The sequence below is a fragment of the Struthio camelus genome, chromosome 4, assembly GCF_040807025.1.
Source record: "Struthio camelus isolate bStrCam1 chromosome 4, bStrCam1.hap1, whole genome shotgun sequence".
NCBI lineage: Eukaryota > Metazoa > Chordata > Aves > Struthioniformes > Struthionidae > Struthio > Struthio camelus.
In genome coordinates this window covers 19,807,204-19,823,537 of record NC_090945.1, presented here as the reverse complement: position 1 = coordinate 19,823,537, position 16,334 = coordinate 19,807,204, and the positions used below count along the sequence as shown (strand labels likewise).

Sequence of the window (16,334 nt, the reverse complement as noted above, 5' to 3'; positions counted from 1 at the left end):
ACCGACCATTCCCAAAGCATGCAGGGGGAGGGAGGTGCGCTGTTCTGTCTGCTAATGTAACAGCTGCTTTCTAAAAAGAATAACAGAAAACACAATCCTTGCTTCTTCCACAGAATAGGAGATGAAAACATGGGCTTTTTTCTTTCCTGTTAAAACTAGCTTAACAACATGCTTGACTCAAACAACTATATTGCTTCATTTTGAGCTCTTGTAAGCCTTAGTGATACAAAAGTCATGACATTTGCATCACAGCAAAGCATGCACAACAAAACATTTTGTGGAGGCAGAGAAGAAACAGTCAATGGAAAAACTGAAGGGGGAACCCTTTCTTTTGACCTCCAGTGGAAAGTTGTGGGGCACAGCAGAAGTCACATATGCATCTTTCTACCTGACCTCCCCCATTCCCCCCATTCAGAAAAGGAAAACCCCTTTAGCTACACCATAGCATGTTCTAACTGAACAATAAAAATTTCATTGCCTCTCATGGATACCCAGGCCACTTATCTACAGAAAATCCAGACTGGATGGCTGCCATTCAAATTGTTTCATTGTCCACTGAAGAACTGTTTGTTTAGGGACTTTCCATAAGGGAAAAATAAGGAAATGAGTTAGAGAAAATTTAATATAACGCAAAGACAGCAGCTTAAAGTACCGGATCCTCTGTGACTTGTAAATGGCTTAATTGCCATGCAAGTGTTATTGAGGAGAGAAAAGACCACTACGAGGAAGAAAGGAAACTGGAAAAAGAGCAATTTGGAGACTGCTCAGAATAGACTGGGGATGCTAGTCTCCTGGAGAGGAAGCTGAAGACAGACTTGCTGTCCAGGAAGTTTCTGAGATTTAGTTTGAAAAAAGTTCAAACTTCAATATCACATTTAGGGCATTAAGAATTATTTCTGTAGGAACTAGGCAGCCAGCTGTTCTCAGCATAAGCATTACACACTGGCAGTCTACAGCTGTTCCCCTCTCGCTTTGGTACCTGAATGAGAACTGCTCCCACGCACTTACGTTTTTGTCAAGCTAAAATACTCTCTCTGCTTCACTCAGAAATATGTCTTCCCACTCTCCACTTGAAAAAATAGATTCATATGCCCAAGATCAAGAAGTAGCAATCTGAGACAGCCAGTCCCACCTGTCATGTTTTTGAGGTAACTAAACAGTAGTGTGAGTACATCTCATCCACATATCATACAGGATTGAAATATGTTTTTGTGCTCACAGAAGTGGCTTTCTCAGCGAGGAAGATACTGCTACCCAGTTCCACCCCAAATTCTAGTGAGCAGCTTTGATTTTGGCTTGGACTCAATCAAGCTTTCCTGAGAAAAGCCAAGGCATTTCCCAGCCATTTGGATCCTACTCCCCATGAGCTCAGTGCTTAGCCATGAATGAAAGAACTCCCACAATAATTTTTTTCCTGTTCTTTACTGAAAAAATTAGTAGTGCCACAGTTATTAATTAAATAAGGTCTTGGGTGAAGATTCAATCAATTCTTTATTATTACTGAAATAGATATTTTTATGCTGTTTCACTGGACGTTCATGCAGGCGTTTATATATATGACACAATGGCAAGAAAAGGAAAAACTAAGGCAACATATGGTCTCACATCCATCCAACCACAGACCTCTTTACTATTAAGTCAACTGCTAACTCAAATTCTGCTCAACAGAGAGGTGTCAGTACTCCCTCCTCTCTAAGCTGCTCTCTTCCAACATCTTCCCCATCAACTTCTACTGTAAGCGGACAGCCAGGTCTTTCTGAAATCAGGTGGTATGTTCCCATTGATTTCAATGGGCTTGGCCTTTCACATCATCACCACTACAACAGAGAACAATAGCCAGCTACTGAAAACAGGCTTTAAAACAGGCCAGGAAAAAATTCTAATAGACTATCGTTTCAGTGGCATTTGTCAATTCCATGAACTGTAAATACGCAGCTCAGTGTCAGGCAAGTTTGAATAGAAACTGTTTTTCTGACCAGCAAGCCTACCTCTTTCCCCAGTTGGCTGCCCACCCATTGGTTTCCACCAGTATCCCTTTTACTGAAATATAGCAGTATTTAAATTCTGCTCTGAACCGGACTTAAATCCCATTTCAGGCAGCGTCATGACATTGGACTTCTCTTTCTGCATAACTTCAGAAAGATTTCTTTCCTATCCATGCATAGTTTAACCTGCCTGTGAGCTAACAGGAGAGAAAAGTCAGTCCTGAAGCCATAACACATTTCCCACAGCATATATCAGTGACATTTTAAAGCAACATCTAATGCTCTGACAGAAATACCACCTTTATCCCATGGAGACAGATTTTTTTGACTGAGACTGAGCGTTTGCACCCAGCTTCTGGCTGGAGATTACAAGTTGCAGCCACTTTTTTGCTGTCGCTATTTCTTGGCTTGGCTACAATAATACGACCATGCCCAGAGCCTGCAGCACTTTGTACTACCTTCTAGTAGCATGAGGTACATGAGTAGTTTTTCAACAATATGATTAACTGCAATCACAAAAAACCTTGTCTCTGCTTCCTAAACTGGATTCCAGCAAAATTAAGTTCCTGATCTCTGATTTTCTTCTCACCAGTAAAGGAGTGCAGTGAGTTACTATGTTAATCCAGAGCAGTGGAAACCTCCATAGTAAAGGCTAAGGACAGATCTGTGCAGATGGTGTAGACTGAACTCAAGATCACGAAAGGAACGAAGGATTGTCACAAACCTCACTACTGCCCACCCCAAATGCAAGGCACATGTTCTTGGCACTATCCTGTCTTTCTATAATAGACTGTATAAAAATATGCATTTTAACAATACGTCAACAAAAACTCAACACTTCACTACATTTGCTTCTCCCTCTGTGTAGAGGATTGTGGGATTCAGTTATGTCGGAGGTTTTAGTGGTATTCGATAATGCACTATTGGAAATTGATTATCTGGTGTGGAAACACTAGAATAATACTGAACAGAGTAATACAGAATAACAGTGAATAGAATTGTACAAAAAAGCCCCTCCCTTGAACCGTAAGCTCAGCCTGCCTTTGCCAGCTATCACCACTGTTATAGGTTGTAAATTGTCAACTGATCACAGCAGATACAAGAGCTTCGGTTAAAAACGAAAGGAAACAGGAAGTAAGGCCCAGCGTACCTAACAGGAGATAGGGTTTGCTACTTGTACAAATAACTAAACAGAGGAAGATGCCTTTTCTTGGGCAACATTTGCAGTCGACCACGGGCAAACAATGGAAATGAAGAAGGCATCTCTGAGGAACTATGCTCGTTGTTGGCAGACAGGAAGAAAGGTGCGCTTTGTATGCAAGCAGGGTGGTGAGGGGTGATATACACGTGCACTAAATTTCAGATGAGGATTGTATTCTTTCTAGGCTTTTCTGGAGGACCTGATAATCTTCAACCTTTCCTTTCACGGCTGCTAATACTCAGCATAACAGACAGTGGAAGGTTCCCCTCCCCCATTAAAAAAAATGAACCTAATTTTCCCTTTTTGTGAAATCAAGAATAGTAGCTGCTTACAACTTGGCTATATGGTTGCACAAGACACACGAGTGCGTGTGTGCGGTAAAGCTAATAACCACATTAGAGAGATGGTTCTCTTGTTGTTAGAGGCCAGAGCCAAACATTTCTCATACAGCTCCCTATCACATGAGCACACAAATAAAAAAAAAAAAATTGTCCTACAAGAAAACTGCCTTAGAGCTGCTTCTTGTTACCATGAGGAAGGACTACAAAAGTGGAGGAACTCCTGATCTTAGGTTGCTATTTCCACCTCACATGACTCTAATTTTATGGAAACAGTACCCTTGTGCTACTCAGATTTTATTCATAAAATGCAGACAGAGGCAGTGTGTGAGCACTGGGGACCAATCAGGAAAAAAGGAAAAATTCTTCAAAAAGTAAAGAAAAGGGTTGTTAAAGTGATTAATTTTTATAATTGATGTTCAAAAAAAATAAGTAATTTGTTATGGTTGAGATAAGGTTGCTCTTTTTTCCCCCCCCTGTTATTTTTCTAATAAAAAAGAAAAGACAACACAAGTACTTGGAGCTCTAGGAGGCTGTAGCAAGCACACACAGTTTTACTTCCCCTATGTACTTCCCCTGCAATTCTGGGAAAGAAAAACAGAAAAACACTATATACACTGAAGATTATTTTATAAACCGTGCATACGTATCTGTAATTATAATTTACCCTAAACCTTTACAATACCTCTCTATGCATCACACTTTTAAGGAAGACTTAAATCACAGCAGAGGGCCAATTAGTCAGATAAACTTTCCTTTATTACCTGCAAGTCTCTCAAATGCTAGCAAACATTTAAGTTTTCCTTAAACTAATTTCCTAAAAAAAAAAATTCAGCTTTTGCAAAACACCAATGGATGGTGAAAGAGAATGAATATGAAAGGATGATTCAGGCAACATATGCCTATAGCACTTAAATACCTTTGTTAAAAAAAAAAAAAAAAGGTAATTCCACAAGCATTAGACAGCTCCATCACACGTTTCTGGTCTGACAGTCATCAGAGACATTCCTCACACCATTAGAAAATGAGTTTCCCCTAAGTTCACTGGTTCAGGGTAAGGTCCCTTAAAAGTATTCTTCCTAAGGAAATCCCCTCGTATTCAGTCAAGAATATTTTTCAAATGTTCCTTCTCTAACAGCATCAGTTAAAGGCCATGGGAAATTGTACACCTCTGTGGCTTTTATTAACTTATTTCCTTTACAGTAATATGCTGTAAAACTAGTAGCGGGATTCTTTTTAAAAATGAGGGTGTTAGTGTGGGGCCTTCAGCAGCCTCGTGGTCCTTTGCAAATGCTTACTAACCACCAGACTGTCAGTGTTTCAATATGGAAAATACTGAAACAACTTGCTTTCATCATGGTGCCTTTTGTATTTTCACATTCTTAGATCGCTTAGAGTAAAATTCAAATTGCTGAGTTCCATTTAAAGGGCGTTCTGAGGTCCAGAAAGGGGGGGAGCAGAAGATCTTTCTGAGTCAAGAAGCAGAGAATAAGCTGCTTCATATAGCATAGAGAAATGCAGAGGTAGCTGTCAACAGAACAGGGGAGCAGGGATAATGGCCTGAAGAAGCTCCCAAGTAAACTTTGAAAATAAGAAAGGAAATCCTGAGCTGAAAGGGGGAGCAAATTAAGTCTTCTGAGAATATAGCTGCTCTGTATAGCTCTGTAGGCATGAGAGGGCAAGACAAGAAATGTCAAACTCCTGTATGCACACATGCGCACACATAAATTACAGATCTGATTATGCTTCAGCATAACAAGGAGTTGCAGCCATCACTCCAGATAAAAGAAAGTGATAGATGAGAGTTTCAGAAACCAGCAGCCTCAAGCAATACAGACTAAAACAACAATAATGTAGACATACACTTAATCACATTTATAATCAAATCAATTTTGAATGCATAACACACATACACACATGCAAACACACAAAACACCCCAAATCAGACTCTGCTTCTTGTTGAAGAAGTCCTAGTACTCATCACTAGCAACTTTAGAGATACATAACTGCTGAGTAATTTGAGACTGGTTTGGTCCATTAAACTTTTAAGTTGCTTAATTCTTACCGGAATTGGCATTATCAAAAATTTAACAAAAAGACTAGTGACAACACTTGTAGGGCAAGCAAGCACTCACCCAAACCTCTCCATTTTAAACTACAACCTATGCAATGGAACAGGATTATATTTAGCAATAATAAACTTTAGCAGTTAGAATCCCCTTCACTTTGAAGCAAACAGCAGTACTGACTCATTACAAGGCATTTAAAAGAGGGGATTTCCTACTGAAGTAAAACACCAATGAACATTACAGAAAACAAAAATCAACTAAGGAAGCAGCAAAGAAGAAGATCAAGGATCCACTAAGGAGGCAAAACCATTACCAAAGAGAAGTAATGGCTTATTTCAGCTACAGTTGCATGATCCAGACTGGATTTGTTATTATAAAATCGAAACTAAAAGACCTGCCTAAATTTCAGCCTTCGCCCTAAACCCAACTGAACCAACACAAGGCTGCTTTCATCAGTCAGCAGAGGTTTTGTAGTTTTCGCTTCATCCTAGATTCTGGCAGAGAAAGAACAATCACATGCTTCACCTGCAATATTATATTCTGACACAGAACTAGCTTTCCTTCCAACTATTGCACAAGACAATAGCGAAACAGATTATTAAGAACCAAGCGATTACCCAATATCTGGGCTCCATTCCATGAGTCAGAGTGGAGCAGTCTACAGCTTTCAGTAAGTATGAAGGTCATTTTTGTAATTACTGTTTCTAGTAAAGATAAACTCCCACATAAGCAGAAGTAGGAGGATGGTTACGAGCTATGTGGGACGTTTCGTATGTAGGCGGGGTGAACAAGGGATGCCTTCTGCCTTAAGAATAAACGCCTAGGAGTAGGATTTTTAGTAACTGTGCAACTGTCCAGTGAGTGAGCTTTTCAGGGAGCATAGGCTCACCAGGTGCATTTGCAGCACTTTCACGTAATTACGAGGAAGATCACCAGTGGTCAGAGGACAGAACTGGGGGTTATTCTGCCACTGAATCACGGTGCTACCTTGCCAAGCCACACCAGCTCTGTCTACTACTGTGCAAGAAGCATAAGCAAACTGCACAGTTAAGTGTTCATATTGCACTCAGTCCTCAAATAAAAGATATTACTGCTGAGTACAGTTTCATTTAGGTATGAAATCTGTATTGAGTTTGGCTATATATGTTCTACTTTAACACTACAAAGAGACAGGAACTGGAGACAATACCAGAAGGTCTCACACTCCTCTGCTTCTACCAGCCACCAGGGCTGTAAGACCCAAGGAGTATGAAATCAGTCAGTATGTGAAAATCTCACTTTCAAGTGGTAGGAGTAGAAAGCAAGAGATCATCGGGCAAAGTAAGTACAGATTCATTAAAATGAATGTAGTGTGCGCTGTATCAAACAGCTTCATTTCTCCACCGCAGCTGCAGCAGAACTGTGCCAATGCTTCCACCAGCTTGTTTGTGAAGTCTTAATCACTGTTACATTACTCTTCATTTGTAAAGCTGTTTTTCATTCATACAGGAGATTTTGAGGATGGTCATCTTGATTGAATTCCAGATACAAGTGTAACAGAGGTTCGTTATTCTTTTCTCTGGCTCAGAAGGCTCAACGCCTGTTTACATGCCTTTTCTCAAGGTGCAAAGAAAGCTAGCAAAGGAATTAAGGATATCAATGAAAAGACTAATCACATAACCTCACAGAAGTGAAACAGCCTAGGTGGCTAAAGAACAAAGGGTGAGAATGAAAGAGGCGCAAGGCATGCAAGGGAAAGAAAGGGTATGCATTTAGACAAAGCAAAAAAAAAAAAAAAATCAATACAGCTGTGCTGTGATGGAAAAGAATTCATAGCATTTTCTAGAAGGTAGGTTTTCCTCCAATTCCTCCTTCTCAGTCAGCAAAAGGCTCAGGCCATTTGCATTCATGATACTTATACACAAGCAAATAAAATACATTCTGCTGGGCAAGAAAGGAACAGTATATATTTTTAAAACCTCAGAGATCTATTTCTGTTTTGCTTCATCTCCCACAGTACAGTCTCTCCTCATCTGCAAACCCAGCAATAAAGCTCATCAGAAATTTTCTAAAGAGTGATCCGTTGCAAAACAATGATTCATTAAAAATGAAACCTTACACAGAAACCTAAGAGTTACAACAGACGTTATTTTGTGTCCTAAATTAAATTTTTAGAGAAAATGAAAAGGGGACAGATAGTGGGGCCAGAGGCAAGAAGTAGGACATAATTACTGGTCTTAGATGAATCAATAACCAGATGCTTAGGGCACTCTAGTTCAAAGGACAGCTAGCCTTTAACTTTTTGCCATTCTTCACACACACTGGACAAGTACTTAGTTTCCCACTTGCAAAAAATAAAAAATAAATAAATACACACACACACAGAGAACAGATCTTCCACTTCCACTCAAGAAAAGACACAGTAGGATACCGGAATTTGCTGTCTACTTGCTTCCCCTGCCCTCCTTACCCTCGAGCATAAGAAGAGGCATGTCTCAGGGAGTAACGGCCTCACTGAATTTGTTGCTGCCCTTGATGCATTTTTACCTCAATCAGTTGGTGAATCCCTATGGAATAGGCCTTGGAAACAGCATCTTCCTCACTGCCACTCTGTGCAGCCCCTGTAGAGCCAGCCCAGTGGTCCTTCATTCCTAATTAGACCTGGGAAAAGAACTTCCTTCTTGGGAAGGGACCTATTTGACTAGTTACAACATTAGCAAGTAAGCATTTTTCTGCAAAAATATTGTGTTTAACAGGTCACAACCATCACTACGATTGTTGTATCATATGATCCAGATAAAGACAGCAACTGTACCACCTCTTTCAAATAACAGAGCATTCTTATGTTGCACTCCGATCACATCCATGGCTTGAATACCTGCCTGCCTGCGTTCTAAGCAGCATCTCATTTGGCATTCCCCAACCAGTCTGACTATCTACATCAAAATGTTTATGCTGCATATCATCCCTGCTCGTGGTTATTTTTTTCCAGTCTGATACTAATACTTCTCCTCTGCAAGCCGTTGTCACTGGCTTCAAAATTCAGCTGAAATTATCTAGTCATATTTAAAAAGTCTTTCTGGGATTGGAACTCCTGAAGTCTGTTCTCCGGTTGTTTTTTTTTGTGGTGTCTAACCATATGGCAGAGCTCATGCCAGACTAGAGGTTTCCCCAGACAAATAAGCTCCGTTACGAGAATCCACATAAAGAACCATGTGTAAATAGGTGAACTGCTGGAGATGAGACTTGTTCATGGAACAACTACCTCTTTTAGTCTGCTTATTCTCTCCTTCTGTGTTCCCCTGGGGTTCCCCTTTCATATTCTGCTGACCAGTGCAAAGCAGCAGGCTGAGATGAAATACAGGTGAAGCCACAATCAATGTGCTGTTGAACACAGGACTTGAGTTACCCCAGGCACCTTATACTTTTCACAATATTAGTGAAAAAGACAGGAAACAGGCCTTTTATGCATCTACCCAAAAGAGTTCCTCCAGTACCACCACACAAGAATCATTGGATCATGAGATGTTGATTTTTTTCTGAATACTTGTTTTTCAACAGAAAGAATTATTTGTTTTTTTTTCCAAACCATTTTTTCCTCAGAACAGAAAACCTCCTTGACAGGATAGTGAACTATGTACTGAGTCTATCCAGATAATGTCAGCTATGATTTACTTCCCTCATTTCCACCTCTGAATTTTTCATTCAAAAAAAAAAAAAACCTAAAAGGTGTTTATTTAAAAAAGGAAAGTTTAAATTGATTTCTAAATAACATCACATAGGTATATACAGACATAAAATCTCACTGGACTAAGGAACAGCAAAGTCAATGTTAGGAAGCACATCTCAAGCTCATTTTTAACATGTTTCTGGGAAACAATGAATTCCTGCTCACACCATACTCCCCACCACTACTTGGTCTTCTCTGGGAAAAGTTGATAATCAAACCAGTAAGTTGAACGAACTAAACACCAAGCAAGCAGACATTCGCTAGAAGGAGTATGAGTGAATATATTTGTTTAGCATCTAAGTATTGTAACATTTATGGCAGAAATCAATACAATTTTGTTCCTTGCATTTTTTAGTTAAGGTAAATTAATTACTCCAGTAACGTCATAGACTGACTCAAGTGCTAGAAGGGAATTTTGCTACTCTTCAGTCTTCCCCTGCAACTCCCCCCCACCCCAAAAAACCCTTTTATATGTCACTATCTATTTTATGTCCTTATTCAGTATCACCAGCAGGCATTCTGAAAACATTTTTAATGTACTTAGCATGTAAGATAAATAACTGGAAGGACTAATTCTTTGACAGGCTTCCTGTTTTGGGAATTTGTAGCAATTTCCAGAATTCTACTGAAAAAAAATATCTATTATCCTTGAAGGACCTCAGGAAAAGAAAATTCTTAGTTTCCTTGCAGAAAGTATTGGCATTTATTAAGGAGATAACATGTAAAAATAATCCTAGTGAGACCATTTTGTATAGGACATGCATGAATTAATCACTATGTTTTTTCCTGGCATAAACTATGAACCAGACACTTGGTTTTATGTCAGCCAACTCAGTTCCTTTTTAAAGGAGATAAATAATGAAGGTTAAGTCTCGTTATGCCAAAGGAGAGGCCAACACACTGATCACTAAGATAAAAATTAATTTACTACCAAATTGTTCAAAAATAAAAGCAAAGAGCAGAAAAATGCTGTCTTCATAGGAGAAAAACCAAATGAAGCAGAAATTTGGAAGATGTTCACTGAAAATAGAGTATTTTTCTTCTTATTAACACAGTTAATCTTATTAACAGAGTAATTTTTATTTTAAAGAACGGCTGATGATAGTTATTTTTCTGCTTTATGCACATCACACGCATACGAAAGTCTGCTATTTCTGGGGTGAAATAGTGACTTGATTCAGGAAGACATCAGTTTTCTCAACTATTAGCATGCAACAAAGCCTGTCGACTTGGGTGAAACTAGTAATATGTGCCAAGTTAGCACAGGCTCAGGTCTTATCTGGGTACAGAAGCACATATTCAGCTGCTACATTATGAATGGTACGCTATGATGATTTATTCCTTTAGGGATGTGTCCTGAATCACATCTGTAGATGCTAAATATCCCACTGTGTTCCCATTTTGATGTTGTCTGCAGAAGATGAACGACAGCTGGTTTTCCCACTCACCTTGTTCTCTCTACTGCCAGTTCGCCTCATCACCTCTGCATATTTGGATTTCGAGCTCCTTTCGGAATGGTCTTCTCCAGCTCTCTTCTCCTATTTTGCATCTGTCCTGAATCTACGGCATGGTATGGAACCCACTGAACTGAAAGGTAAAGCTCACTACTGACTTCACTGAAAAACAAACAAACAAAAAAAAAAAGCAAGCATCCAGCTCTCATTTTTCATAGATATGCGTGTGCCCTGCTGAAGAAAAAGGCTACTTTTAGCCTTTGGCCTTCTTATAGATTTAAGAAGACTAATTGTCCTCAAGAGGTAGAAAGAATTACAGTGGCAAACAGCCAATGAAGGTGAAATAATGATATTCGTCATCTTAAAAGCTACTAGATTACTAGATTTCATAGCTTAAGAAGTGAAAAGGAAGGTACTCTCTTACCTAGTGCAGTAGAAAACAGGAAAAAAGATAAAATGCTCTTTAAAGTTGAGAAAGTATGACAAAGTGCTTTGAGTAGTCAAATGTGTCTTCATCTATTTTTTTTTTGATGCTGTTCTGTATCATGCTTAATGTTTCAAAGGAAAAACATGAGCTTGAGTGACAGTCTACAGGACCTGCTCATTTCAGGTGCATTATCTCAGTCTCTTTTTGCTGACAATACATCATCAGAGGAACAGTCTAGTTTGAAATCCTGTTGAGCTACTGTCTGGGTCTACATGGTAATGCCGCTTCAAGTGATTTTATCCTTTCAGCTTGCATGTGCCTTGTTACCCTAGTGGAGGGAAGAAGTAAAAAAAAATAAAAAATAAAAAAAATCAAAGGCCAGGAGGCTGTTTCCACTTTAACTGCTGTTTGTGAAAGACCAGCTGAATATTTTGGTACTTTTTTGTTCCAGGGAGGAAGGACTGGAGGGCCTGATTATACAACCAGAGAATTCAGTAAGAAAAGTAAGTATTTATGGTTGTTCTGTAAGAAGTACTGTGTATGCTATTGGTTTAAAAATACAGGGAAACAAGTGGAAAATTCTCAATAAGGTTTTTTTTTTTAAATCAGCCTTGCCCTTAACTCTCATTTCTACTTTTTGTTGCATACACCTTTAAATTTCATAGCAAAAATAAGGCAAGCTGAAGTTTGAACATAAGATTCAGTAAGTACTTATCTGCCATGAAAACTATAGCTTACTAGCAGTGAAAAAAACTCTCCTCTTATCTGATTCTTCATTGAAAAGCCAGAAGTTTGAAGAAATTGCCTTCCTAGTCACTTTTCTCTCACTTATGTTTACTTGAGTTCCATATCCCTCATCCTTGATCTGGGTCCTCTGACTTAAGCTAATCAAGCAGTTCTAACAGAATTCAAACTTACTATGGTGAGGTCTAAATTTCAAGACCATCCACAAAGTGCAGAAAAAGCTTCTTGCTCATTTTATTCATAATATCCTAGCATCTCTGCAGAAGTCTCCCTGAGAAGTCGGTCCACTTCTCTGGTCTAGAAGATACTGCACTTGCTACATGTACTGCGCAGCTCACTGATGACTGTCCTCAGCAAAAAGTCGTTGCACTCGAAATGTTACAACAGGCAACAGAGAACACACCTAATGTGGAGCTAAGAACATTATTGTTACTCTAATCGAAGTCTTAACAGTCTCACCAAAATACAACTTATCAGTCTAGTTATTCTTATGGTTTACAACTGTTAAGATTTGCATATACTAACTTCCTAGTACCTACCCTTTTTCTCTGATGTTATGCTCGCCCCTGCAGTGTCTCCCTACATCCTGAAGGCAATAGCACCAGTCTTCCTCTGGCAAAAAGAGGAAGGGCATGCTGCAGCACACTGTCAGCATCCGAGTTCTTGGCTGGGAGGAGTTTAACACTGGTGCTGGGGGTTCCTTCAGGTTACATTTATGTTTCCCTGACACGGTCTGCCTCTCCTTCCTTGGTTCCCAGATGAATTTTGAAGACTGGCTTGAGGCCAACCAGCCAAGCCCTAAGACCCTGGGGGTTGTGAGACCAATACAAAGCCTTTCACTACTAACAAATCATATTTACCAGGCTACACGGTATCCAACCAAACTGCCTCTGTAGCAACAGCAAAATGTTTCCTACAGCACAAGGAACCCAACACATTCATAGAGGGCAGCATTCAGAAAAGACCATTAGATGAACAAACTGCAAGATCAGAAATCTAAGCCAAAAGCAAGTTACCTGATATCTATACCAGCACACCTTGGAAGCTTGTAATTAATGGGGTAATCATGACACCACGGCAATTCAAATTCATTTCTGGACTGCAGAAGTAAAGATGAACTTTTTGATCTATCCCAATGATTGTACATTTAGGAAAATGGAGAAATCATTTTGATACTGTTTAAAGATGTCTAGAGCAGGCAGCATCAGACTTTAAAAGGAATGGGTTAGAGGAAAAAAAAAAAAAAAGAGTAACATGCAAATATGTCAGGGTCGTTTTCATCAGAGAGTAAGTTTAAATTGCTGTGTCCTTCCAGAATACTAAAAAGGTGTGAAAAGAGACTTTATGTTGGATGCAGAGCATGAATTATTCCAATAGACAACAACAGAGTCTATCAATAACAATAAAATTGGTTGAGAGTAGGACAAATTGTCTAGTGCTACTGGACTGTAGCACGTAAAGAAACGGAATTTCCACAGCGATAAAAATCCTAAGAATTGACTGACTTCTGCTTAGCTTATTTGATTAACTACTTATTCAATTAATTTGCTTTGATCTATGCATTCTGAAATCTCAGTTTTCAACCTGAAGCTTACAATGGAGTAATCCTAAAAACTGCACTCAGCCATTATAAAATCTGTCAATAGAAGTGCCACCTTTCAGTTCTATGCTATACTCATTTGCCAAATAGCACCTTTGATGATGTGTACTTCATCCTACACACTACAAATTACAAAGACAGTCCTGAAAAAGCTGTAGATTGCTAGAAAACTTTAGCTATACTCCACGTGGATTATTTGAACAACTTATTTGACAAATAAGCCTTTGAGTTTATTTTTTCCTCAAAAATAAGTTGCAAAAAGAGCTATGCCTCTATAAGAAGAGATTCTGCAAAACGTCCCATGAGATATCACTAGAGAAGCATCAGCCAAAATCTTCTGCAAAGAGCCTCCCTTATCTTTGCTTCCCCTTCCTGTGAAGTATGTTACAGACAGCGTCAATGTTTTGCAACATTTGTTATCATCAGATGTGATGACATGATAGTATCCTCATTTCCAATTATTGCTTAAGGTCCTTCCTACTGAATGAACAAAGCAGGAATTCCAAGCCTACCGTGCTGGACAAAAATAATTATGCCTCTCCCACAAGCTTTCCCTGTCTAGAAAAGCATGCATCACTTCAGAGATGAAAGTTAATTGATATCAGGTGAAATTAAAATGTTTTAGCTGGTTGATTCCCACATTAGAACCACAATAGTAGTAGTAACAGCCTATACCAAGTCCAAATACAACCCCTAAGCAGTAGTCATCTTACATTTCCTAGAAGAAGCAAAGATATTATTTCGCATGGATGAGTAAAAATAAGAATATCTGGCATAAGGCTTCCTTTATTTTATGCAGAAGTTGTTTCTCAACAGTTCAGGGTAATCTGTCAGACAAAAACGAAGCAGTTACCACTAACTGCAGCATAGCTTCTAGGAACAAAATTCTGGGAGCATTTATGGTTGCCAAAAAACTATATTAAAAAAAAAAAAAAGAAGTGATAAGAGGGCTACTGCAAAAGCAGTGGAAGCAAAACAGTACTGCCCATGACCATTTGCAAAGAACAACCAATTAAGACAAAGTTAAATGACACTGCTTTCCAATAACATCCAACCTAAATTGTCCTGTGACAAACTGGTAGGACTACAGCTTCCTTTATTGCCAGCTGTATTTTGGATCCTCTTCACAGCTGATGAAGTAATTAATGACTTTATTGATATTTTTCTTTTCAATCTCAAAACCACAGAATTTTACTGTGGGAGTAGAAAATACCACATGCTGAGAAAAAAAAGCATTTCCCTAATATGTTCCTTAAAATACAGTTTTCCCCTCATTTTTCAAGTGACTATCATCTATTTCCATTCAAAATAGCTGATTACTCTAAATTCAGCAAGCTCCTCTGCCTTTTCTCTTTATTTGGTCACAAGAATTCCACTCCCCATCCCGCCCACCGAACGTCCTAATTTCCTGTACCACACCACTCTGCTCAAGTTTTTCAACAGGCATACACTTCCAAAAGCTGAACCTAACGGCTCCTTTATACCCCCTCAAACACATTCTTGGCTCTGCTTCTAGCCTACTGGTTCTCAAGTCCTTTGGATATATTTTACTTCCACAGAACTTCAGTCAGATTTTATTGCTACTTTGCTAAAACTCTCTGCAGATCTAGCTGAGCCTTAGAAACAGCCTCTAGCTGTTGCTACCTTAGAAATAGCTAGAAGACTATCTCAATCTGCTTTGCTGTTTCAATAATCTCCATAAACTGGGGTAAAGCCTCACTGAGGAGTGAGTATCTCACCATAGCTTTCCAGCACCTTGGAAAAGGAGGCCTCATACAGCCAAACAGAAAAATGTATTATTTTTGTTTGTTTTAAGCTTAACTTTTTTTCCTACAAAGGCTTAAATATGTCTGCTTACATGCTTCTGCAGGGATTATCTCATCCACAGGTCACCCTGAAGGTACCATCAGCCTCACCCTTTTCTGTGACCGGAGGTGCAGGGAGGAGGCCAGCCTCACGGCAGAGCCTGGACACAGATCGCGAACAAGAACCCAGGAGAGAGGGAAGGCTCCAGGACAAGGCGCAGAAGAACAACAGTCTGCAAGAGCAGAGTACCAACATACAAGCAAGACTCTCTTCTGGTTTAGGTTTCCTTCAGAACTATGGTTAAATGCACGTCTTAGGCAGATACGCTGAGGGACACAGTTATCTGATAGAGCTGCAAGAAGTGTGTTGACTTGAAAAGACAAATCCCTATTAACAGAACTATGCCCAGCCAAGAGTCACAATAATGATTCTTTGCAGACCCCAGACCTGGCCAGAGGCCCAAATGCAGCCAGCAGAGCTGAGGAAAGGCTACTAGACATAGAGTCTATGGCCTATAATCCCAATAAAACTGCAATTAAAGATCTTCAGCAGTCACTGGGATTTTTGATTTTTACTGCGTTTGGCTTCAGACCTGGAGGGTAATTAAGAGGGAGGAAACAAAAGGAGAAGTGTGCAGGCCCGCTTGTATTACATCATTGCTTCTACCACTGTCTCCAACTTAGTTGACAGATCAAGCTCAACCCAACTCCTTTGCATTTCACACCTGCTCCTGAAACTATTCAGGATTTAAATACATGCCAGGAGCAGCCAAACAATTAAATACAGAACATTACTTTACAAAGTTGTATGCTTTTATTTACTTACATTTTTAAATGGCAAGACTATCATAATAAGGAAAAACAAAGTAAAAGTCAAAAATAAAGTCAAACCACTAAACTGCATCCTCTAAGGGTACCTTGCACATAAGGCGAGGAGCCTGAGACTCCAGTATTCTTTTTACCAGCTTTTGTGCTTTCATTTCTTCATCTGCTTTATTCCAC

At 39.3% G+C, this 16,334-nt stretch overlaps 1 protein-coding gene across 18 annotated transcripts in view; it reads right to left on the bottom strand.

The window, feature by feature from the left end:
* Positions 1–16,334, bottom strand: part of TNIP3 (TNFAIP3 interacting protein 3) — a 99,729-nt gene that overhangs the window by 67,783 nt on the left and 15,612 nt on the right. For 6 of the 18 annotated variants that reach the window (XM_068941693.1, XM_068941703.1, XM_068941694.1 and 3 more), the window contains exons 1-3: positions 12,467–15,400; positions 11,181–11,511; positions 10,751–10,918 (exon numbers count right to left, since the gene is read on the bottom strand). The exons of 3 other annotated variants lie outside the window; for them this stretch is intronic. In XM_068941693.1, the coding sequence (XP_068797794.1) occupies positions 10,751–10,780 (30 nt within the window). In that variant the 5' untranslated portion in view covers positions 10,781–10,918; positions 11,181–11,511; positions 12,467–15,400. Of the gene's footprint in view, positions 1–6,210; positions 6,313–10,750; positions 10,919–11,180; positions 11,512–12,466; positions 15,401–16,334 lie in introns of those variants that run through there. 9 more of the 18 variants (XM_068941681.1, XM_068941687.1, XM_068941688.1 and 6 more) reach the window with 7 other exon arrangements.